At 35.8% G+C, this 25,429-nt stretch overlaps 1 protein-coding gene across 1 annotated transcript in view; it reads right to left on the reverse strand.

The window, feature by feature from the left end:
• The window catches only part of CPD (carboxypeptidase D), an 80,088-nt gene that overhangs the window by 15,476 nt on the left and 39,183 nt on the right, over positions 1-25,429 (reverse strand). The window contains exons 8-13 of the mRNA XM_077851855.1: positions 18,354-18,463; positions 9,669-9,771; positions 9,038-9,180; positions 7,455-7,624; positions 2,558-2,881; positions 594-789 (exon numbers count right to left, since the gene is read on the reverse strand). Of these exons, the coding sequence (XP_077707981.1) occupies positions 594-789; positions 2,558-2,881; positions 7,455-7,624; positions 9,038-9,180; positions 9,669-9,771; positions 18,354-18,463 (1,046 nt within the window). The remainder of the gene's footprint in view (positions 1-593; positions 790-2,557; positions 2,882-7,454; positions 7,625-9,037; positions 9,181-9,668; positions 9,772-18,353; positions 18,464-25,429) is intronic.

The following is a 25,429-nucleotide window of genomic DNA, read 5'->3' on the forward strand; positions in this document are numbered from 1 at the left end:
CTATTAAAGGAGTGAAGGACTGAATGTAAATCTTTAGTATTTTTTCTTCTATGCTTCTTAATTACACACAAAGAAATATAACAGAAAGACACTATTAACAATGAGTATAGACAAAGATGGTCCTTTTTTTTTATAGTTTTTTTTTTCTTTTTTTTTTTAATTTATTTATTCATGAAAGACAGAGAGAGGGAGAGAGACAGAGAGAGAGACAGAGACAGAGGGAGAAGCAGGCTCCATGCAGGGAGCCTGACGTGGGACTTGATCCTGGGACTCCAGGATCATGCCCTGGTCTCAATGCAGCACTAAACCGCTGAGCCACCTGGGCTGCCCAAAGATGGTCCATTTAAAAAAAATTTATAATACACTAAAAGTGCCTCTGTGTAAAATTCAACAGGAAATTAAAAAAAAATTTTTTTAAGTAAGTTCTAGGCCCAATGTGGGGCTTGAACTCACAACCCTGAGATCAAGAGTCACAGGTATCTACCAACTAAGCCAGATAGGTGCTCCTAAAAAATTTTTAATGGTGCCTTAATCTCAATGCATGACTCTGTTTTTCCCCTTCTGAAGCATGTCAAAACAGGTTATTCTCTTACTTGAGTAACAGCTGGATTCTTTTTGTAGTTTAGGCAGAGAAATTCTGCCAAAGCCAAAAGTAGTTCAGTTCCAACTGGAGCATTTCCATGGATACCAGCAACAAAACGAATCTTTGGTTCTTCAGGCTCAGATATGTTGGGTTTATTGGAGATTTCAAGGGACCAAATGTGACGATATTCAGAGCTCTGTCCCAAACTTTCAAAAATCAAAAAGTCAGAAGTAATCAGGTATTATGTTAATGTTGACATACAGATATTTTAAAAAGTCATGAAAACAAACATGAAAAGCCTTTAAATCTTTAAAGAATGAATCATTATATCAGAAAACCCTAAGAAAATTAGTTTTCCTTGACCGAAGAAAATCAAATACAAGTAAGATATTATCAAATTTAGGAATTCAGTCATTCTCATGCCATCTTCACAGTATTTACCCTGCCTCCTATACTGTACTACTGTACTGTAGTACTGTACTACTATTTAGCTAACATGTTTTTTAAATTAACTCACATTTTTTATGAAAAAATTTACATATATACAAATGTACAGAACCTTACTTCTGAATGTAAATTAATTTATATAAATAAGACACTTTATACTTTACTATAAATGCAATACTAGTATTGCAAGAAAAATCATTTAAAGTGCTATGATTGCCCAAGAGCTCTGAACTTAAGGCCTGGTTTCTTTGATACAAAGGGAGATTTACAAGAGTTATGTAGGGAAAAAATATCAGTATTAAATTGAGAAGGATTAATAGAAAAGAAAAATTACTGGTTTCCCACAATTCTATTCAATGATGCTTAGTGCCCGTTGGTGGACCACCTAAAACTGTCTTGTGTCTTACCATTGGCAGGTATTGCATATTCAGGGGAAAATATTTAACTGAAAAGTGCATCTTGAATTGGAAGGTTAAAAAGAACTTAAATGAACTAGAACTTAAATGAAAAGAACAAAAAATTATGTCAAATTTTTCGTTTATTTTAAAATAAGAAAGTCTACAAGCTCTAAATGGCACTAAAATGGACAATATTAAAACCTGAATTGGGCAGAAATATTTATGAATCAGTTGAGGAAGAGAGGTAATTGGTATTGCCAATGTAAATAACAATCTTTGCATCTAGGAATATTATAAACCAGTATTTGAGAAGCTAAATGTCTAGGTAAAATTAGAAGGACAAATAAAGAAAAACAAAGTAAAAACGTAAAAGGCTAGAGAATGTTCCTTACGTATGTAGTAGAGAACTATAAGCTCAGGGAAAAATGCAGAGTACAGCTCTCAATGGGCAAATGATAGGTATCAACAAATCAAGAAAATATTCGAGTAGCTATAACAAGACCTAAAAAAAATTTATAATGAAACAGTGAAAGTGAGGCAGAGAAGACACAGAAAGTGAAGCTAAAGGCTGGCTCAGCATCAGTTTTACTTAAGCCAGTATTGAATATTTTTCCAAGACCCTCAATCACCTATTGTCCCTAAGTTTTCAGGGAATAGCAACTGTTAATAAAGACTAGAGAAAATGACAGCAACCAGGCTTAATTTTCTATTTGGAAAAAAAAAAAAGAATGATCCCTAATGGGTGAGCTCATAGCTCCAAATCTGTCCCTTGTCCCCCCCCCAAAATAAACTAAATTACAGCCAGGACATGAATCTATAGCTGAGAAGTGGAGAACGTTTTTGATTCAGTCAAAGTAATCATTAGGAAGAGTAATTTTACATGTCCAGGAGGCACAGATCATCCATTGCTAATCTAAAAAGTAATTCTCCTCCAATGTTCCTCACAAAAATTTCCAGTTTCAGTGTTAGAAAGATCTCTAAGCAATATCTGTTTCAAAATAAGTAAACTTCAATTCTCTCTATATGCGGCTCCCAAATAAATTACAAGAACCATTCAACATGGCTTATGTTGAATGTAACTTCTTTAAAAAAAGGAAAGAAAGAAAAGCAGTAAGAGAGTGGCACTTACTTGGTGAGATTTGTGATGTGTGGGTAGTTCATTACTAGTCCTCTCAGAAACTCTGATAAGTCTTTGTATGAATGGTATCGATAAAGAGCCAGAATTGAGGAAGATTGTAACATGAGGCCTTCTAAACCATTCTCAGCTGAAAGGTCTTTAATTAAAGTCTCAAACTCTTTAGTAGTTGGATCACTGACATCATCAGTGTTGGTGCTATCCCCCTTTCCTTTCTTTGATTCGTTGTTTGAATCTGCTGAAGATCTGACAAGTGTGAAGTTGACCTGAATAGCACCTTCGCTCTTGACCGTCACGTTCTTGGTAACTGGATTATACCTAGAATAAAGGAGACATCAGAGCCATGCTTCTGCAGTGGGAATACCCAGTTTTAAGGGAAATAGAAGTCTTCAGAGGAGACATGAATCCTTGAGATAAATCCTGTAAGAGTCAAATATTTAACTTTGTGATAATTTATTATTTGTTTTAAATATTAATTAATACAGAAGAGTCATGGATAGGCTGTAAAATGTGAATGAGTTTTTTGATTAAACATATGACGTCAGGGATCCCCGGGTGGCGCAGCGGTTTGGCGCCTGCCTTTGGCCCAGGGCGCGATCCTGGAGACCTGGAATCGAATCCCACGTCGGGCTCCCGGTGCATGGAGCCTGCTTCTCCCTCTGCCTGTGTCTCTGCCTCTCTCTCTCTCTCTCTCTCTGTGACTATCATAAATAAATAAATGAATAAATAAATAAATAGATAGATAAATATTTTTAAAAAATATTAAAAAAAGAAAAAAAACATATGACGTCAGGGCAGTCCCGGTGGCGCAGCGGTTTAGCGCCACCTGCGGCCCGAGGTGTGATACTGGGGACACTGGATCGAGTCCTACGTCGGGCTCCTTGCGTGGAGCCTGCTTCTCTCTCTGCCTGTGCTTCTGCCTCTCTCTCTCTCTCTCTATGAATAAATAAATAAAAATATTTTAAAAAAACAACATATGACGTCAAAAGAAAGTTATAAATACCCCATGTCTCCTGGAATCTGAGTTCACTTGTCTGTCATCAGGGTATATGTTTGGAAAAATTTGAGAGGTACTAATTAGGACATTTTCTATCAACTGCATCATTCCTGCCCTATTTTTCAGATATCTTGCTGTTTTCGTTTTTCTAATACTATGCTAAAATGGAAGAAAAACTGAAAAGATCTCATTTCTCATCAGTGTGAAGTTCTAATCCATCCATTTTACAAACCACTAGATTTTTTAAATCTTTTTTAAAAAAAGGTAGCAGTAACTATAAATGTTTTCATGTACTTATCCTTACTTCAGTGTAATGTTCAAACTAACTCTTCATAAATAAGACAGCCAGTAAGGGGAGAGAAAAATATCTACTGGTAATACCTACGCTTATTAAAACACAAAAAAGAAAACTAAGAAAGTAAAAACGATGTTTCAGATTAAAGAGTCAAGTAGTTCCGATTCTAAGCTGTTTATAAAGGATGAGGAAGATAGGGATCCCTGGGTGGCGCAGCGGTTTGGCGCCTGCCTTTGGCCCAGGGCGTGATCCTGGAGACCTGGGATCGAATCCCACATCGGGCTTCTGGTGCATGGAGCCTGCTTCTCCCTCTGCCTATGTCTCTGCCTCTCTCTCTTTCTCTCTCTGTGACTATCATAAATAGAAAAAAAAAAAAAAAAAAAGGATGAGGAAGATAAAGAAAATTAAGTTTTTTCCAAAGAAAAAAGTCACAAGCTCATTTTCTTAAGTAAATATATCTTTGTAAAAATAAAACTTATAAAAAAGATGAAAATTGCCTTTCTTAGAGAATTGGAAATAAGAAAAATTCACCAAAGTAATACTTCAACATAATAAAGGCCACATATGAAAAATTTACAGCTAACATCATACTCAATGGTGAAAAGCTGAGAACTTTTCCTCTAAAATCAGGAATAAGAAAACGATGTCCACTCTTGCCACTGGTACTGGAATTCCTAGCCACAGTAATCAAACAAAAGAAATAAGAGGCATTCATATTGGTAAAGAAGTTAAGCTGTCACTATTTGCAGATGACATGATATTGTACATAGAAAATCCTAAAGGCTACCCAAAAATCTACTAGAAGTAATAAATTCAGTAAAGTTGCAGGATACAAAATACCCAGAAATCAGTAGTATTTCTATACACTAATAACAAAGAGGTAGAAAGAGGAATTAAGAAAACAATTCCATTTACAATTGCACTAAAAATAATAAAATCCTAGAAATAAACTTAACCAGAGGTGAAAGACCTATAACCCTAGAACTATAAAACACTGATGAAAGGTATTGAAGATAATACAAACAAATGGAAAGATATTCCATGCTCATGGATTGGAATAATTAATATTGCTAAAATGTCCATACTACCTAAAGCAATCTACAAATTCAATGAAATCCCTGTCAAAACACCAACAGCATTTTTCATAGAACTAGAACAAAAAGTATTGAAATTTGTATGGAACCACAAAAGACCTCAAATAGCCAAAGCAATCTTGAAAAAGAAAAATAAACCTGAGGTATCACAAGCTTAGATTTCAAGGTATACTGCAAAGCTGTAGTAATTAAAACAGTAAGGTGGTCACGGAAAGCAGACACATAGATCAATGGAACAGAATAGAAAGCCTAGAAATAAATCCATACATACATTGTCAATTAATCTATAACAAACAAGGCAAGAATATACAATAAGGAAAAGGTGGTCTCTTCAATAAATGGTGCTGGGAAAACTGGACAGCTACATGTAAATGAATGAAACTGGACTACTTTCTAACACCACACACATAAATAAACTCAAAATGGATTAAAGACCTAAATGTGAGACCTGAAACCATAAAAATTCCTAGAAGAGAGGTAGTAATTTGTCTTATATTGGCCATAGAAATATTTTTCTAGCTATATTTCCTAAGGCAAGGGAAATAAAAGCAAAAATAAACTATTGGGACTACATCAAAGTAAAATGCTTTTTGCACAGTGAAGGAAATCATCAACAAACCAAAAAGGCAACCTATCGAATGAGAGAAGATATTTGAAAATGATATATCCAGTAAGGGTTTAATACCCAAATATATAAAGAACTTATATAAGTTAACACCAAAAAAACCATCAATCCAATTAAAAATTGCCATAGGACCTGAATAGACATTTTTCTAGAGAGGATATACAGAAGGTCAACAGGCACATGAAACGATGTTCAACATCACTAATCATCAGGGAAATGTAAATCAAAACCACAATGAGATACCACCTCGAACCTGTCAGAATAGCTAAAATCAAGAAGACAAGAAATAACAAGTGTTGGCAAGGATGTGGAGAAAAAGGAACCCTTTTACACTGCTGATGGGGATGTAAATGGGCACAACCACTGTGAAAAACTGTATGAAGTTCCTCAAAAGATTTTTAAAAAATACCCTATGATCTAATAATTCCATTATTGGGTATTTACCCAAAGGAAACAAAAACAATAAATAAAAAAGATACATGTACCCCTATGTTTATTGCAGCATTATTTACAATGGCCAAGATATGGAAACAACCCAAGCATCCATCAATAGACCAGTGGATAAGGAAGATGAGGTATATAGGGATGCCTGGGTGGCTCAGTGGTAGAGCGTCTGCCTTCGGCTCAGGGCATGATCCTGGAGTCCTGGATAAAATCCCACAGCAGGCTTCCTGCATGGAGCCTGCTTCTCCTGCTGTCTATGTCTCTGCCTCTCTCTCGGTGTCTCTCATGAATATATAAATAAAACCTTTTTTTAAAAAGAGAAGATGTGGTATATATGGAATATTATGCAACCAAAAAAAATGAGATTGTGCCACCTGCAACAACATCCATAGACCTAGAGGGTATTATACTCAGTGAAATAAATCAGGCTGAGAAAGGCAAATACTATATGATTTCACTCAGATATGGCATCTCAGAAAACAAATGAACAAATAAACAAAAAAGCAGAAACAGGCTCATAAATACAGAGAACAGTCTGATGGTTGCAGGGGACAGGTGGGCAGAATGGGTGAAGAGGAGTGGGAGATACAGACTTCCAGTTACAGAATGCATAAGTCACAGGGATGAAAGGTACGGAACAGGGAATGCAGTCAATGGTATTGTAACAGTGTTAACAGTGTTGTACAGTGACCAAAGGTAGCTGTACTTGTGATGAGCAGACCATAACTATAGACTTGTTAAATCATTATGTTGTACTTCTGAAACTAACATTGTGTGTCAACTATACTCAAACTAAAAAAATAAATAAATAAATAAAAGAATGGTTTAGGTGAGGATAGAAAAAGAGAGCGTGAAAGAGCTTTAAAAAGAAAACAAATGTAAAGTGGTGGTATTTATTGGAAAACATGTATGTAGCAGAAGTCCTTGGGGCACTTGGATGGCTCAGTGGTTGAGCATCTGCCTTTGGCTCAGGGGGTGATCCCTGGGTCCTGGGATTGAGCCCCACATCGGACTCCCTACAGGAAGTCTGCTTCTCCCTCTGCCTGTGTTTCTGCCTCTCTCATGAGTAAATAAATAAAAATCTTAAAAAAAAAAAAGAACAGGAGCCCTTTTTTCCCAACTAACAGGTATTTCCCAGAATTGTTACCAATAGTGAAGGAATCATTCACCATAGCCTTACATCTGGACAGGGGGCTGGGGACCTGAGAGGAGGAGTCTACTGTTTAAAGTCCAGAATTTCATAGATTTCTTAAATCTGATAGCTTATGTACTCATTTATCACTAGAGGAGGATCAAATGTGTAACCAGCTCTAAACTTTCAAGCATTAAACTCAAGGTTGCTTGACTTCTCCAAGGCTTTCTGACAATAATCTTCTAGGACAGAATCATGTTTGTCTTTCCTCAAGCACTTAATATCAAAGTATTTAGTCACTCACCCTCGAGCAGATGCTGTGATTTTATAAGTTCCTGGAACCAAGAGACGCCAGTAATCTCCAGTTTTGTAGGTAGTCACTGGATGATTAATTTCAGCAACACTAATGGTGGCATTTAATATACCCCTGCCATCTGTGGCATCTAGGACAAATCCTTTGACACCTTGATGAACCTGGATAAAGTACAAGGACACCCAGATATGAATGGTAAAGATCATCATCTAATTATTTGGGGAACTCATATCCAAAATAATAGATTGATAAAGTAACATGTGGAACAAATAGGAATTTAGGAGTTGAGAGCAAAGCTAAACGTAAACACCCATTTAAGCAAAGTATTTTAATTTCTGAAGGGCTAATTTTTCATAGCCTTAGGTTTGTCTTTATCACGAAGAATATAAACAGCACTGTTTAAACTTTAGCACATCTGACAATTTCAGCATATAGGACATTCTACAAGAAAACTGTCCAGTCCTCTTTAAAAGGGAAATGTCAGGGGTGCCTGGGTGGTTCAGTCAGTTGAGCCTCCAACTCTTGATTTTGGCTCAGGTCATGATCTCAGAGTCAAGAGACTGAACCCTGCATCAAGCTCCATGTCAAGCTCCATTTCAAGCTCCATGTTGGGGCTCTACACTGAACAGGGAGTCTTTCCTTCTGTCCCCTCCACTTGCTCACTCCCTTTCTCTCAAAAAAATAGATAAATCTTTTTTAAAAAGGGGGTGGAATAGAAGGACTGTTCTAGATTAAAGTGAGTAAAGAGATGTAATAATCAAATGCAATACATAAACCTTGGCTAGATCCTAGCTCTAAAATATAGCTATGAAAAGACATTTGGGGGTAAAAGAGAGGGAAATTTGAATGTGGACTATGTACTAGGTAATATTAGAGAATACTATTAATTTTCTTTTGTGAGATAATGGCACTTGAAAATGTCATATAGGAGAATATTCTTATTCTAAAACATCCATTCCAGGGGCGTCTAGGTGGCTCAGTCCATTAAGTGTCAGTCTTCAGCTCAGATCATGATCTCAGGGTCCTGGGATGGAGCCCGACATGGAGCCCTGCATCAGGCTCTGTGCTCAGCAGTGAGTCTGCTTGTCCCTCTGCCCCTCCCCCTGCTTGTGCATGTGCTTTCTCTCTCAAATAAATAAATAAAATCTTTAAAAAAAAAAAAAACGCAAATCAGTGCGCCTAGGTGGCTCAGTGGTTGAGCGTCTGCCTTTGGCTCAGGTCATGATCCTGGAGTCCTGGGATCAAGTCTCCCATTCGGCTCCCTACAGGGAGTCTGCTTCTCCCTCTGCTTCTGTCTCTGTGTCTTTCATGAATAAGTAAATAAAATCTTAAAAAAAAAAAAAAAAAAAAAAAGGCAAATCACCACCACCACCTTGTTTAATCATTTTCAATTCCTCCTCCTGCATACAAGTGAACTCATTTTCATCCATGAATTTTCTAGATAAACACACCAAAACATGAATAGGCTGAATTCAGAAGGGTGTATTTGAAAATCACTGTGTGAAAACTACATGTACACATAAAAGTATTCTTGCTCTTAGGAGAAATTTCATACTTCACTCCTGAATAGTTACCTGTTTCATAAACTGGATTAGAGATCTTCGATTCTGTTCCCAAAATTTTGGCAGATCTTTCTCAAATGGGTATTTCACACAACCTAGCTCAATAGTCACTTCAAAGCAATTTGTTTGTAAATAGTTCCAGTCCTGCATACCACCTAAAGGATAATAAATTAAAATCAGTAACTCTGAAGAAGTAGAACTAGATCAGATCCCAAAAAGTAAGCAACACTCCTAGTAAAAAAGCCAAATCCATCTTTTCTCAGCATTGGCTGAAAAACAATAGTATGTTCATTTGAGAGTTCCCTGATGTGGATGGCATAGGTAAGATACCTATAGTTTCATGTCCAAGAAGAAATCAAGTATAGCTTACCCTCTTTTTATTAGCACACCAAAGGTTTTTTGTCACAGCCAGAGGTAAAATATAACACTTTCATAAAGTTTTAGTACACTATCTTTACTGAAACTCCAAATGTACCAAATTAAAAGATAATTGAAAAGGTTATCTGAATATTTTAAATTATTTAAATAATATTTTTAAAAGAATGATATTTTCTCAAAATTAAAAAAATCAGTAAGAAGCAGCACCATCCAATGGGAAGAAAATCCATCAAGTTATATGGCCTTGATATTAAATAATGTTTACCTGGGACATTATACCAACTAGCTCCATTTGTTATTCCATGAGGAAAATATTCATTAGGGTACATATTCTTGCAAGGTCTACCTTGAAACATCTGGGAATTTTCCTGAAAAAAAATTAAGAATCTTTACTTACATTTGGTTGCATTGCAGGAAAGATAAGGAAAAATAATAAAAGTGGTTACCAATAGGGTATGTTGGGGGGGTGGGAATGAATGGGGTGAGCAGAGTCATGGGAAGCACTGAGACTTTTCATATATAACTTTCTATGCCATTTTGACTATTTACTATATGAACTTATTACCTACTTTTAAAAATCAAAATTTTAGTATATGTGCTGCCGAAGCGAGCACTTAAAAATCAAAATTAAATGTGCTCTGTAAAAAAACATACTTTATTACTTGCAGTTACAAGTAATATAAAACCCAACCCAATCCACTTCCAAAAAAATCCCACAAAAAACTGTTCATGTTTTCAAGAAGCTTGGAAGTCCCAGAAAGATAATTCACATACGATGTGGAGTAAGCAGCTTTCTCTTACTTCTAGATGGTCCCTCTGTGCTTTGACTGCATTCTGTACCCTGTTACAATTGGTTGTACCTTTTTCTTCCCTAAAAACAAGACACTGTTCCCTGAAACAATTTGTGTCTTTGTGTCCTCAGCATCTATCAGCATCTAGCATAGTGCATGTGCAATAGCTTGCCCAATGAAGAATGAAACAAACTGCCATGGAGACAAAAGTAAGCGCTATTGGAATTCAGAGAAGAGAAAGATTACTGACCAGAGCAGCAGTGGAGGTTTCCCAAAGAAACTAAGCTTTGAAAGATAGTCAAAACTTCATTTCTTTCTTGTGGAAATAGAAAACAAGTTGTACAAAAAGCACGAAGAGAAAAATAACAATTCTCTATTTTCCCACTACTGAGAATTAACCATTTAACTTTAAAATATATAAGCAGGGCACCTAGCTGACTCAGTCAGTAAAGCATGTGATTCCTGATCTTGGGGTCATGAATTTAAGCCCCATGTTAGGCATAGAGCCTACTTAAAAAAAAAAAAAAGTGTATGCACATACACACATGAACGTGTGTGTGTGTGTATGTGTGTGTATATATATATATATATATATATATATATATGTATATATATATATGAAAACAACTTCCCTTGATTTAAAATTTAATATATATATATAACAACCCCCTTTCATAAACTTAACATACCAATTACAAGTTTATGATCCCACTGCTTTCATATCAAACAAAAATTATTTTGGATTACTGTAATAATTATGTACATGCTCTTTTGCTTTCTGATTTTTCTATTGAAGATGTGCACACACCTTTATGTCTCTCTCTCCATTTCCATCAGTATCTATCCATTCAATTATAAGTTATACAGATGTATTACTATACTAATACAATAGACATAATATAAATCTGCATAAAAATAAAAGTTTTTTAGGAATAAATTTAAAAATATAAACAAGGAAAAAAAATATAAACAAGGGGCAGGTGGGTGGCTCAGTTGCTTAAGCACCTGCCTTTGGCTCAGGTCATGATCTCAGGGTCCTGGGATTGAACCCCATGGGCTCAGTGGGGAGCCTGCTTCTCCTTCTCCCTCTGCTCCTCCCCCTGCTTGTACTCTCTGGTCTCTCTGATAAATAAATAAATAAATAAATAAATAAATAAATAAATAAATAAATATCTTTAAAATTTTGTTTTAAATATAAATAGAATTTCTAATATATTCTTCTTACATCTTAACAGATCATCTAGTATAAACCTTACTCTAGACACCATAGTTCTAGGAAGTAGCTATTAACATTTCAACTTTATCTCAGAGCAATAAAGAGCCACTAAAAATCTCTGAAGAAAGGGTGATATGTGAAATATTCATGGCTCTAGGTAAGTTTATCCTAATAACATGAAAAATAAACCAAAGCCATCAGAGTACTACTGAAATAATCCAAATGTAACATCATGTGGCCCCCCCCCACGCCGGGAGGTTGTGGCTTTTGATTTTACCGTGTGCATTTACCATCTCCTTTAATTCTCGCTACTCTGATAATTTTTAAAACCTAATTAAATTTTTTCATGCAGTTTGACAACTTAAAGAAGACTGAGGGTGAGGACGGCCAGTCTCAGTCCACACACAGTCTAAAAGTTACATACCAAGATACTAAATGATGAGGGCTCACTAGGTTTATTTTCTTCTTGTTTGCTTGCCTGGATCTTTTAATCTTTTTTTACAGTAACTTCCATTCTATGAAACAGTTTTTTAAAGAGGCACTTACATAGTGGTGACATAGTGGTGACATCTTGGTGACAAGATGGTAAAAATGGTTGAGGATAGAAGATGGAGGAAAAAAAGAAAGTAAAAGACAATGTCCAGCCAATAAAAGAAAAAAAACCAGAGCTTTCTATTATACAATGCAAGAGATCATGTGGAGAAGACAACAGTATCAGATGTCAGAGGTCAAGAAAATTAAGAAAAACAACAAATTTCTAGTAATCTTTGAAGGGGCACTTGCAGGTAAAACAATGTAGGCAGAAGATGATAAGAAACTGAGATGAGGGATCCCTGGGTGGCGCAGCGGTTTGGCGCCTGCCTTTGGCCCAGGGCGCGATCCTGGAGACCCAGGATCGAATCCCATGTCGGGCTCCCTGCATGGAGCCTGCTTCTCCCTCTGCCTGTGTCTCTGCCTCTCTCTCTCTCTCTCTCTCTGTGACTATCATGAATAAATAAATAAAATCTTAAAAAAAAAAAAAGAAACTGAGATGAGAGAACAACAATAAGGAAGTGGACACAAGAGACTACTTAGTTTTTTTCTTTTCTTTTGATTCCTCCTGAACTAATTTTAGACTTGCAGAAAAGTTGTAAAAATGGTACAGAGGGTTTTATATATCTTTGAGCCAGCTTTCCCTAAGGTCAGCATCTTATGTAACCAAAGCACAATTATCAAAAAAAGGAAATTAACACTGATGTCATACTGTTAACTAAAATAAACTAATTTTTACTCAGAAATCACTAGTTTTTCCACTAATACCTTCCTGAAACTTTCTTGTCACTTGGTGTCTGTCACGTCATATAGCAGAAAGCTGTTTCTTTACTTTCACTTAATTGAATTCATTGAATTTCATTATACTTAAAATATAATAAAAGTTATTATAGAAAGATCAGAAAATGCAAAAGCACAAAAAGAAGAAAATTGTAAGCCAAAGATTACTTAATATTTTGGTATGTAACTTTTAAGCTCTTTTTGGCCTCTGCACAAACTGGGATGGATGGGAATGGGTACCCCACCCCTTAGTCTTCTCAAGGTTCACAAAATCTGCTTCACTGAGATGTAATTCACATACAACACGGCTTACCCGTTTAAAGTGCACATCTCAATGGTTTTTGGTGTATTCGCTGAGTTGTGTGATAATCACCACAGTAAATTTTAGGACCGTTTTATCTTCCCAGAAGAAATCCACACCCATTAGCACTCTTCATTCTCTTCCAACCTTCTCCTGGCCTCCCCTTGCTTCCCCAGCCCTAGGAAGCCACCAATCTATTTTCTGTCTCCATGGATTTGCCTGTTCTGGACACTTCATATAAATGGAATCATACATTACATGGTCTTTTGTGACTGACTTCTTCCACTTAGCATAATGTTTTCAAGAGATATTCAAGTTGTAATTTGTTGTGCTCTATTCCTTTTTATGGCTGAATAATACTCACTGTGTGAATGTATCATATTTTATCCATTTATTATTTGATGGACATTTGTATTGTTTTCATTTTTGGCTATTACTGATAATGCTGCTATCATTTGTGTTTGGTTGACCCTTGAACAAAATGGGGGTTAGTGGTGCCAATGCCCCCACACAGTAAAAAATCCAGGTGTAATTTTTGACTCCCCCAAAACCTAACTACTAACAGTCTACTGTTGACCAGAAGTCTTTTTTTTCTGACCAGAAATGTTAACCAATAACATAAACAGTGAGTTAACACATGCTTTGTATATTATATACTGTATTCTTACAATAAAATAAGCTAGAGAAAAGGAAACATTATTAAGAAACTCATAAGGAGGGCAGCCCCGATGGCGCAGCGGTTTAGTGCCGCCTGCAGCCCGGAGTGTGATCCTGGGGACCCGAGATCGAGTCCCACATCGGGCTTCCTGCATGGAGCCTGCTTCTCCCTCTGCCTGTGTCTCTGCCTCTCTCTCGCTCTCTCTGAATGAATAAATAAATAAATCTTTAAAAAAAAAGAAAAAAGAAACTCATAAGGAAAAGACATTTGTGGGACTATATTTATAGAAAAAAATCCACATACAAGTGGACCCATGCAGTTAAAACCCCTGTGGTTCAAGTGTCTACTGTATAAGCTTTTGTGTAGATATGTGTTTTCATTTATTTTGGGCATATACCTAGGAGTGGAATTGTCAGATCACATGATAATTTTATACTTAACATTCTTAGGAACTGCAAAACTGCTTTCCAAAACAGTTGCACCATTTTACATTCCTACCAGCAATACACAGGGTTCCAATTTCTCTATTTTTACCAATACTTGTTTTCCATTTTTTTACTATAGCCAGTCCTAGTGGGTACAAAATGGTATCTCACTGTGGTTTTGATTTGCATTTCCCTGATGGCTAAGGTTATTATCTTTTGTGTACTTCTTGGTAATTTGTATATCTTTTTGGAGAAATGTATATTCAAATCCTTTACTCATTTTTCAATTAGGTTGTCTTTTGATTATTTAGTTGAGTTAGTTTAGTAAGAGTTCTTTGTATATTCTAAATATAAGATTCTTATCAGATATGTAATTTTCTCCTATTTTGTAGACTGCCTTTATACTTCCTTGATACTTTGTTATGTGTTGAATTCTGTCCCCTAAAAAAGATATGTTGAAGTCCTAACCCCTAAAGACCTCAGAATATGACTGTATTTGATTATAGAGGTAATCAAGTTAAAATGAGGTAATTAGACTAGGCCCTAATTCGATATGTCTGATATCTTTATAAAAAGGGAAAATTTGTATATAGACAGGGAGGATGCCATGTGAAGACAAAGGACTGAATTAATCCACCTAGACACCAATGAATGCCACAGACTGCCAGCAAAACACCAGAAGCTAGGAAGAGACAAGGAAAGATTCCCCTACAGGCTCCAGAAAGAGCTTGGCCTTGCCAAGACCTTCATTTTGGACTTCTAGACTCTAGAACCATGAGAAAAGAAGTATCTGCTGTTTTAGGCTACCCAATTTATGAAACTTCATTACAGAAGCTGTAAGAAACTAATACAGTATCCTTTGTAGCAAAAAAAGGTTTTAATTTTGATGATACCCACTGTATCTTTTTGGGTCACTTGTGCTTTTGATATCACGTTTAGGAAATCAGTGTCTAACTCAATGTCACAAAGATTTATTCCTATATTTTTCCTAAAAGTTTTATAGTTTTAGCTCCTACATTTAGGACTATGATTTATTTTGAGATAATTCTGGGGGTATGGTAGAGGAAGGGGCCCAAATTCATTCTTTTGCATGTGCATATCCAGTTTTCCTATCACCATTTGTTGGAAAGATTATTCTTTCTCCCTTAAGCTGTCTTGGTGCCCTTGTCAAAAGATCAATTGACCATACATGTAAGTACATATTTCTGTACTCAATTCTAATTCATTGATCTATATGTCCATCCTTATTATGTTAGTATCTCAGTGTCGTATACTATAGTTTTTTTTTGTTTTTGTTTTTGTTTTTTAAGATTTTTCTATTCATTCATGGGAGACACACACAGAGAAAAAGAGAGTGGCAGAGACACAGGCAGAGGGAGAAGCAGTCTCCTTGCAGGGAGTCCGATGCGGGACTCGGTCCTGGATCCCGGGATCACGACCTGAGCAGAAGGCAGGCACCCAATCACTGAGCCACCCAGGTGTCCTGTATACTATAGTTTTGCAGTAAGTTTGAAATTGGGAAGTATGAGGTCTTTAGCTCTTGTAATTTATTTTTTTGTTTTAGAGATAATTTTGTCTTTTTCTTCCATGTATTTCCTGAGTTTTATCAACTGTCCTTCATTTCTTATCTTTTTTGTTCTCTGTTTTCACTTTTTAAATATCTGACTTAAAGTTTTCTTCTGCTTCTTGATTATTTTTTGGTGGTAGTAAGGTTTCCTCAAGCAATATGTGTAAAACTTCATTTCCTGATTTTCTCAAATAGTTCTTCTTGGATTTTACTTATCTCTCTCTCTCTCTTTTTTTTTTTTTTTTAAAGATTTTATTTATTTACTCATGAGAGATACAGAGAGAGGCAGAGATATAGACAGAGGGAGAAGCAGGCTGCTCAGGGAAACCTGATACGGGACTCGATCCCAGGACCCCAGGATCACACCCTGAGCAGAAGGCAGATGCTCAACTGCTGAACCACCCAGGCGTCCTGGATGAACCTATCTCTTGTTCATTTTTATGATACTGGGCTGTTATATACGATTCTTATTTAATGGTGCCCTTTTCTGTCAGTTTAGCAAAGTACTTTAGTGTGTTTTTGTTTTATTTGTCTTGAAATAAGGGTGGAGCTGTGAGTCCTCTGGATTTATGGTTCTCTTCTGTCTTGTACAATCCTACATTTCCCCTCTTTTCTTCTTTTCCTCTTCACTATCCAATTACCAAAGGGCACTTCTTCTTCATTTCTTTTTGCCTTTTTTTCTGCCCCAGAAGTTAAAAGTTTGGAAGATTTCCCTTTAAATCCACCTATCCTTTTAAATTGTGTCTGTCCCTTTAAATTGCACCAGACTTATAAGTTGTATATACTTTGAAATTTCTTTTCAATATTCCAGTGCTCTCACCTGCCCAATTACCTTTTTATTTAGATTTCAGATTTAGGGTGCACTTAATATTTGGTAGTCATTCCATCACCTTCAGGTCTGCCCTTCATTAGTCCCCTACTTCTGTCTTCACAGATTGTCTTGGTCTGCTTTTCTTCACCATGAAGCTATTGTAGAGCATGGGGGATTTGGATATATGATAGATCATGATAGATCACGGCTAAGAGAAAGGAGGCTATGAGTAAAGACTGAGGATTTTAATTATTATCTTTCCCATTTACGACAGAAGAAATAAAGGAATAAGCTTCCAGAGGAGGCAGGATGTGGTGAGATCAAGAAATGGAGTAAAACATGGGAAAGACACAAATTGATAACACTGGAGAAGACAGAATCTGAATGAACTCACATCAGATTATTCAAAGTTCTACTTAGTCAAGGCAAAGTGATCTACTGAGAATAAGGGGAGTAAAGTTGGGATTAGGAGGTTCAGGTAGAGGATAAAGGTTTAGAATCATCTAAGTGGGAAACACGCCAAAGAGTCAAGCAGCAAAACATGAAGCATTGCCAAGTAGAACCGATGGCTCTGTTGAGGTTAGAGAGCATAGACGGAGTGTGGTCAATTTCCACAACTGTGTGGCTTTTCTGGGATGTATAAGAGAGACAGTGGTGACAAATACTGCAGATTGGACATTGGCAAGGCAGGTATGTCAGAAGGGTATCCCAAAGTGTGAGTAAGAGTATCACTGAAAGGGATGCTTGTGGGTCTAAGCTGGGTAGAAAGTAAAATCAAAAGAACTAAAGGTCAAAGAAAACAAAAAGAGGCCAAGGAACTCAATGTCACAATGAAGGTAAAAAGTAGCACCAAATGTGATGGGGATATGAGCAAAATCTGATCACTTATTTTGATTATTCAGAGGGTATAATATTCTCATATGCCACAAACATCCCTCAAAAATGGTGTGCCCAAACAGAAGACAACTATTCTTTAAAGTTAAAATAGACATATTCCCATTAGAAACTCTCAACAAACTCACAAGGTCCACTTGTGCAGAATGAAGGTATGGGCAACATGAAATAACAGAAGGCTGTGATTAGAGACCACAGAGTTGCAGTCTTAATATTCTCTACCTATAACCAATAAAATCACAGACTAAGTATGTAATAAGACCAAAAATTGAAACTAACAGGCCTGGTTGCCAAGCCCCAACTTTTAACACATTATCTAAGAATAATTTTTCCATTAAAATTTCACACAAACACACATACATACAAATACCATTTCTGACTATAAAACTAATGTATGTTCATTACAAGAAGTTTAGAAAACACATAAATTTCTACCTGTTTTCCCTTGGTATATGTTAATATAGGCTCTTTGATAGCTTAGACTAGTGGTTGGCAATTTTCTTCTATAAAGGACCAGACAGCAAAAATTCTAAGCTTTACAGGCTTGAAAGTGTCTGTTGCAACTACTCAACTCTAAATCCAGTAGGCTGGATTTGGCTCTCAAGCTGTAGCTTGTCAACCTCTACCTCAGACTAAAGGTAGGTTTATAATTAAAATACTAGTCAAATGAAATAAACTAGCACACTAGTTTATATTTATTATGATTAGTTTATTACGATTCAGGTACTATGCTAAAAACTGCAGGCAAAAAGACATTATTTGAGCTTAAAGGTTAGTGGGGAAATACACAATATATTCAAAGTGAGGTAGAAAACAGGAGAAAAAATGGTAAGACAGCATGAAAGGAATCATGCAAAGGAATCACAGAAAGCGTAACCAAGAAGAAGGTACCTGACCAGATTCTTACTGGACTTTGTTTTAATGCATTGCTTAATTAAAGAACTTTATAGCATTTTATGTTTAAACACAAGCCTACCTTGGAATAAGAAAGTGCTATTTGTTGAAACACAGCATCATCTGGTGATTTACTATATGTGGCAAGCCCTTGTTCATCATCATCAAAAGGATAGTTCACTACTAAAGAACCTGCAAGGGAAAAGAGGAAAATGTATCATGTTATCTCCTTCAAGATGGATTATCAACATAAATTGCACTTTCATAATACTGCTTAGAGACTGGAAACCAATACAATTTCCACAATTTTCATTTGTTCACCTGTTCATGTATTCTATCTCTACTAACTCACATATCTTTGCCTTTTTTATCATGCCACTTCATGGGAATGGAAGTGAAAGAACATATTCAACTTGAATTCAGATGAGGTAATCCTGTAGTAACAAATACCAGCCAACATTTGTATAGAGCAAAAAAAATTTTTATGAAGCAAGTATGAAGAACTATGCTCATTCTATGCCCCAAAATAGTTCTAAGAAGAAAAAGTCCAGTTCAATACTGCTTAGACAAATTTAATGTCCCAAAAAATGTTCATTTCATCCCAGAATTATGACCTCCATATCTAAAAATTAGAACAGAAAAAAGCCAACATCAACTTCTACTCAATACTGTTTTCGTACAGCTAATTTTCTAAGGACAGAAAAAAAGTCATAAAAGACTTATTTCTATGAAATAGTCTATTTTAAAAAAATTAGTATCAACCTAAAAAGCAGGATCAGTAAAGGAAAAAAAAATAGATATATTTGACTTCATCAAGATTAAGGACTTTATTAATAAAGTTAAAATATTTTTAAAAAGTTAAAATACAACCTATAGAACAGAGAACAGGAGAAAATATATCAAAATCAGCAATCTGATAAGGGCCTAGTATCCAGACTATATAAAGACCTCCCACAGCTCAACAAAAAGACAAAAAAAAATTTTAATTGGCAAAAGACTTGAACAGATATTTTTCCAAAGCAGATACACAAACGGCCAAGTACAAGAAAAGATGCTTGTTATTAGTCATCAGAGAAATGCAAATCAAAACTACAAGGAAATACCACTTTTTACCCACTAAAATGGCTATAATATAAAACAGAAAATAACAAGTGTTGATGAGGATGTAGAAAACCTGGAATCCTCATATGTTGCTGGGAATGTAAAACTGTATGACCACTGTGGAAATCAGTTTGGCTGTTCCTTAGAAAGCTAAATATGCAATAATCATATGGTGATATTTCCATCAAAAAGCTAAACATGGCTAAATGAAATAAGTCAGTCAAAGACAAATACCATATGATTTCATTCATATGTGGAATTGAAGAAACAAAACAAATGAACAAAGAAAAGAGACAGACAAAAAATAGACTCTACAGGGAACAAACTGAGGGTAAGGTGAGGGGAGAAGTGGAGAGATGGAGGAAATAGGTGATGAGGATGAAGAGTACACTTATCATGATAAGCACTGAATAATGTACAGAATTGTTGAATCACTATATTGTGCATCTGAAATTAATATAACACTGTATGTTAATTACACTGGAATTAAATTTTTATAAAAAAAGCACAAAACATGGAATTACTCAAATAAATTGAAGTCAGGGACTCAGATATTGTATATCATTATTTACAGCAATATTATTTATCAGAGTGAACAAGTAGAAACAACCCAGATATACTTCAGTGGAAAAATGGATAAATTGTGATATATACATACAATGAAATATTATTTGGCCATAAAAAGGAATGAAGTACTAATAAATGTCACAATATGAATGAACTTGAAAACATTATGCTAAGCGAAAAAAGAAAGACACAAAAGATCACATATTGCATGACTCCATTTCTGGTTCCATTCTATGAAATATACAAAAAAGAAAAAAAAAAAGAAATATACAAAACAGGCAAGTCCACAGAGATAACAGAGACTGGTTGTTACCAGGGCTTGAGGTGAGGGGAAAATAGGGAGCAACTGCTCAATGAGTAAGAAATTGAAGAGTGGGGGGATCCCTGGGTGGCTCAGCGGTTTAGTGCCTGCCTTCGGCTCAGGGCATGATCCTGGAGACCCGGGATCAAGTCCCACATCAGGCTCCCTGCATGGAGCCTGCTTCTCCCTATGCTTGTGTCTCTGCCTCTCTCTTTCTCTCTGTATCTCTCATGAATAAATAAATAAAATCTTAGAAAAAAGAAAAAAAAAAAAAAAGAAATTGAAGAGGGGAAGGTGAGGGGAAAATAGGGAGCAACTGCTCAATGAGTAAGAAATTTCCTTTTGGGGAGATGAAAATGCTTTGGAGCTAAATAGAGATGGTGGTTGTGCAACATTGTGAATGCACTAAATGTTACTGTATTGTTCACCTGAACGTGATTAATTTTATGTTTTATTAATTTCAACTTTAAAAATTAGTATCAAAATTTACAAAGAGGAATCTTACTTTTCTTTCAAAATCCTTCTGAATTGTTGACACCAAAGAAATCCTCTTTTAAATTTCTTTGCTAAGATTTCAAAACCCATTTAAAGATTTTATGATGAGAAAACAAAATGTCATAGAGAGGAAGGGTTAGATGGCAGTGGAGTAGAAGGACCCGCATCCCACGAATACAGGTAGGTAACTATCAAATCATCCTAAATACCCCAGAAATCAATCTGAAGACTGCAGAACAAACTCCATAAAACATAGAGAAGAGGCCACATGGAAGAAGCTAGGAAGTGTGGAGACACGGTTTAGGAAAGAAATGGATCATGGTCCTTGTAGTGGAGAGGGAACCATGGTTGCAGAGAAGGGCAAGAGACAGACTAGCACACAAACAGGGATGCACAGGGGAAAATGAATCCCCAGAGCAATTGTTTTGGCAAGCGAAAAGGCCTGAATTTTGTGAGTCCTTGCAACCAAAGGGGCTTAAAGCCTGGAGTTTTAAAGGTTAGCATGCTTGGCTCTGGGAGAGCTTGGAGGATATTGGGGTTACTCTTGAAGAGAAGGCAGAGTGAACAGCCAGTGGACACACAGTGTAGAAGCAGCAATCTGAAGAGTACCTGGGGCACACAGTGAGGAGGTTATTTGCTCATCTTAGAGTGTGTCCCAGAGAAGTAGCATTCAAGGAGATACTCCTCTAGGAACAAAGAAACTGGCCAGAGCCATCTCCCTCTCCTACCTCTCAGCATAAGCATAGGGCCAACAGTGGAAACTAGTGCCGTGCTGACACTCACTACTTAACTTGCTTATATCAAGCTCCATCCCTCCACATCCCACACTTTCCCACCTCCATGCTCTGGAAGAACCACCTTTCCCAGTCTCACTTGCTTAAGTTCCAACCCAGTGGGCCCCAGAAGATTGACCCAAGCTCCTGCCCACAGTGTGTTTCCTGAACTGGGAGTTCTGCAGGGCCTCAGTTCTGGTAGTGGTGGCAACAGGTCTCATTTCACAAGCAAACCAGAACATATCTAGTTAAAACTCACCACATTCAGGCTAGGGACCCAACACTACCCACAATAGGCAAAGAGCCTCTGCAGGCAATTTGCCTGAAGGATAAAGCAGCCAGGACAAAACAGCAGAGCATACACAGCACACATTGAAGATAATCCTAGAATACCAGGCTTCTAGGGGAAGAAGGGATGCTGCAGAGAGAGCAGGGCAATATAGGACCTCCTCATAAGGCCATTATCCGCAAGATAGGAGATGCAGCTTACTTTCCTAACACAGAAAAACAGGCACAGAAACTTAGACAAAATGAGAAGACAGAGAAATCTGTCCCAAATGAAAGAACAGGACAAGGCTATGGCTGGAGATCTAAGTAAAACAACTATAAATAACATGCCTGATAGAGAATTCAAAGCAATGACCATAAGGATACTCACTGGACTTGAGAAAAGAGTGCAGGACATCAGTGGGACCATTAACATAGAGATAAGGAATAACAGCCGAGTTAAAGGGGTCAATAAATGAAATGAGAACATGTTTGATGGAATGAACAGATCTAGAAGACAGAGTAATGGAAAGTAATAAAGCTGAACAAAAGAGAGAAAAAAGAATTATGCAAAATGAGACTAGACTTAGGGAACTCTGTGAATCCATCAAAAATAATAACATTTATATTAGAGGATTCCCAGAGCAAGAAAAGGGAGAAAGGTGGGGGGGAGGGAGATAATTTATTTGAAGAAATAATAGTTAAGAACTGTTCTAATCTGGGGAAGGAAACAGATATCCAGATCTAGGTGGCACAGGAAACCCCCAACAAAATCAACAAAAGCAGATCCACACCAAGACATATTATAATTAAGGTGGCAAAATACACTGATAAAGAAAAAAAATATTAAAGGCCACAAGATAAAAGACAGTTATATACAAAGGAAACCTCATAAAGCTATCAGCAGATTTTCCAGCAGAACCTTCCAAGTTAGAAAGGAGTGACATGATACTTAAAGTGCTAAATGGGAAAAACCTGCAGCCAAGAATACTCTACCCAGCAAAGCTATTATTCAGAATAGGAGAAATAAAGAGTTTCCCACACTAACAAAAACTAAAAATGTTCATGACCAGTAAAGCAGCCCTATAAGAAATATGAAAGGGGACTCTTTGAGTAAAAAAAAAAGGAGAGATTAAAGTGACAGTATGAAGGCAGTTAACATAAAAGCAGTAAAAATAAATATTCCTGCAAAAAAATCTGTCAAGGAACTCATGAAATAAAAAGATGTAAAATGTGACACCATATGCCTAAAACATAGGGAGGAGAGGAGTAAATGGGTTCAAATTTTTTAACAACCATCAACTTAATATAGACTGCTATATGCAGAAGATGTTATATACAAACCTAATGGTAATCACAAATCAAAAACCACTAATAAATATGCCAAGAATAAAGAGAATGAAATCTGAATATATCACTAAAGAAACCAGGCAAACCATGGAAGAGAGAAAAGGAGCGAAAATCCTTAGAAACAACCACAAAACAAGTAATAAAATGGCAATAAACACATATCTATCAATAATTATTCTACATATAAACGGACTAAATACTCTAATCAAAAGACACAGAATGACAGAATGGATAAAAAAATAAGACCCATCTAATATGCTGCTTACAAGAGACTCATTTGAAACCTAAAGACAGCTGCAGTTTGAAAGTGAGGGAATGGTGAAATATCTATCATGCAAATGGGTGTCAAAAGAAAGCCAGAGTAGCAATATTTTTATTGGACAAAATAGACTTTAAAACAAAGATTGTAACAAGAGATAAAGACAGATACTATATAGTAATAAAGGGGACAATCCAACAAGAAGATAGAACAATTGTAAATATTTATGTACCCAATATTTATGTACACTCAAATACATAAAACAATTAATAATAAACATAAAGGAATTAACAGATAATAATACAATAACAGGGGACTTTAACACCCTATTTACATCAATGAACAGATCATCTAAACAGAAAATCAATAAGGAAACACTGGCTTTGAATGACATACTGGACCAGATAGATTTAACAGATATATTCATCCTAAAACAGCAAAATATACACTCTTTTCAAGTGCACATGTTACATTCTCCAGAACAGATCACATTTTGGGCCACAAAGCAAGCCTCAACAAATTTTAAAAAAATCAAAGTCACACTCTACATCTTTTCTGACCATAATGCTATAAAACTAGAAGTTAACCATAAAAAAAAATCCAGAAAGTACACAAATACATGAAGGTTAAATAGCATGCTACTAAACAATTAATAGATCAATCGGAAAATAAAAGAAGAAATAAAAAAGTACACTGAAACAAATAAAAATGAAAATACAATAATTTAAAACCTTCAGAACGTAGCAACAATGGTTTTAAGAGGGAAGTTTATACCAAGATATGTCCTGAAAGAAACTAGTCTAGATGACTGGAGATGTATCTCCTACTGTGACAAGGTCTTGATACATTTGTAAATCTGTAAATTATTTTCATTGGAATATAAGTATTAAGTTTTCAGATTTAGCCAACACGATGTGTGATATATTCTGAGAATATTTTTTATAACTCAAAAAACTGTTTTCTATCAAACATGGTATAAAATATATTAAAAATTATTTTGCCAACCAGGTTGTGGCTTCATAATTCCTGTTTGGGTCTTTAAGAGTTGTTCATGATTACCAAATGTAAAAATATTTTTTTTCCTACTTCTGGCAAGCTTTCAAAGCAACTTTTGGAGAATTTCAACTTACTTTTTAAATATAAACATAAGTATGTACTGTTCTAAAATGGCAGGTTAAAAATAAATTTAAAATAAATAGAATAGAATAGAATAGAATAGAATAGAATAGAATAGAATAGAATAGAATAAAATAAAATTAAATTAAATTAAATTAAATTAAATTAAATTAAAAAAAAATAAAATAGCAGGTTAATCTATATGCCATTAAATCTCAACTGTGATAACTTCAGTAGATATCCTGACATACATTGACACTAGATTACTTCCCTATTACCCCTGGTGCTAATAACTTCACTCTTTTTTTTTTTTTTTTTTTAATAGCTTTACTGAGATGAACAGTTGACCCCCACACAACAGGCACTTGAATTGTGTGGATCCATTACATGCAGATTTTTATCGATACAGTACTACAAACTTATTTCTTAGTGATTTTGTAGAAAGGTATTTCTACAAATGATTTTCTTAATAACATAAAATTTTTTCCAAGCTTACTTTATTCTAAGAATACAGTATATAATACATACAGCATACAAAATATGTGTTAATCAACTATTGATGTTATTGGTAAGGCTTCTGGCTAACAGTGGGCTGTTTGTAGTTAAGTCTAGGGGGAGTCAGAAGTTATACATGGATTTTCAACTGCACAGATGCTGGCCCCCCTAACCGTCATGTTGTTCAGGGGTCAACTGTAATTTACATAACATACAACCCATCCATTTGAAGTATATAATTCACTGTTATTTAATACATTCACAGGGTTGTACAACCATCATTACTATCTAATTATAGACAATTTCATCATGCCAAAAAAAAACCTTGTACCCATTAGCAGTCACTTCCATTTCCCCCCAACCACTAACCTATCATCTATTTCTATGAATTTACATATTCTGAACATTTCATAAAATAGGGTTTTGGGTGACTG

The sequence above is a fragment of the Canis aureus genome, chromosome 16 (genome assembly GCF_053574225.1).
Source record: "Canis aureus isolate CA01 chromosome 16, VMU_Caureus_v.1.0, whole genome shotgun sequence".
Taxonomy (NCBI): domain Eukaryota; kingdom Metazoa; phylum Chordata; class Mammalia; order Carnivora; family Canidae; genus Canis; species Canis aureus.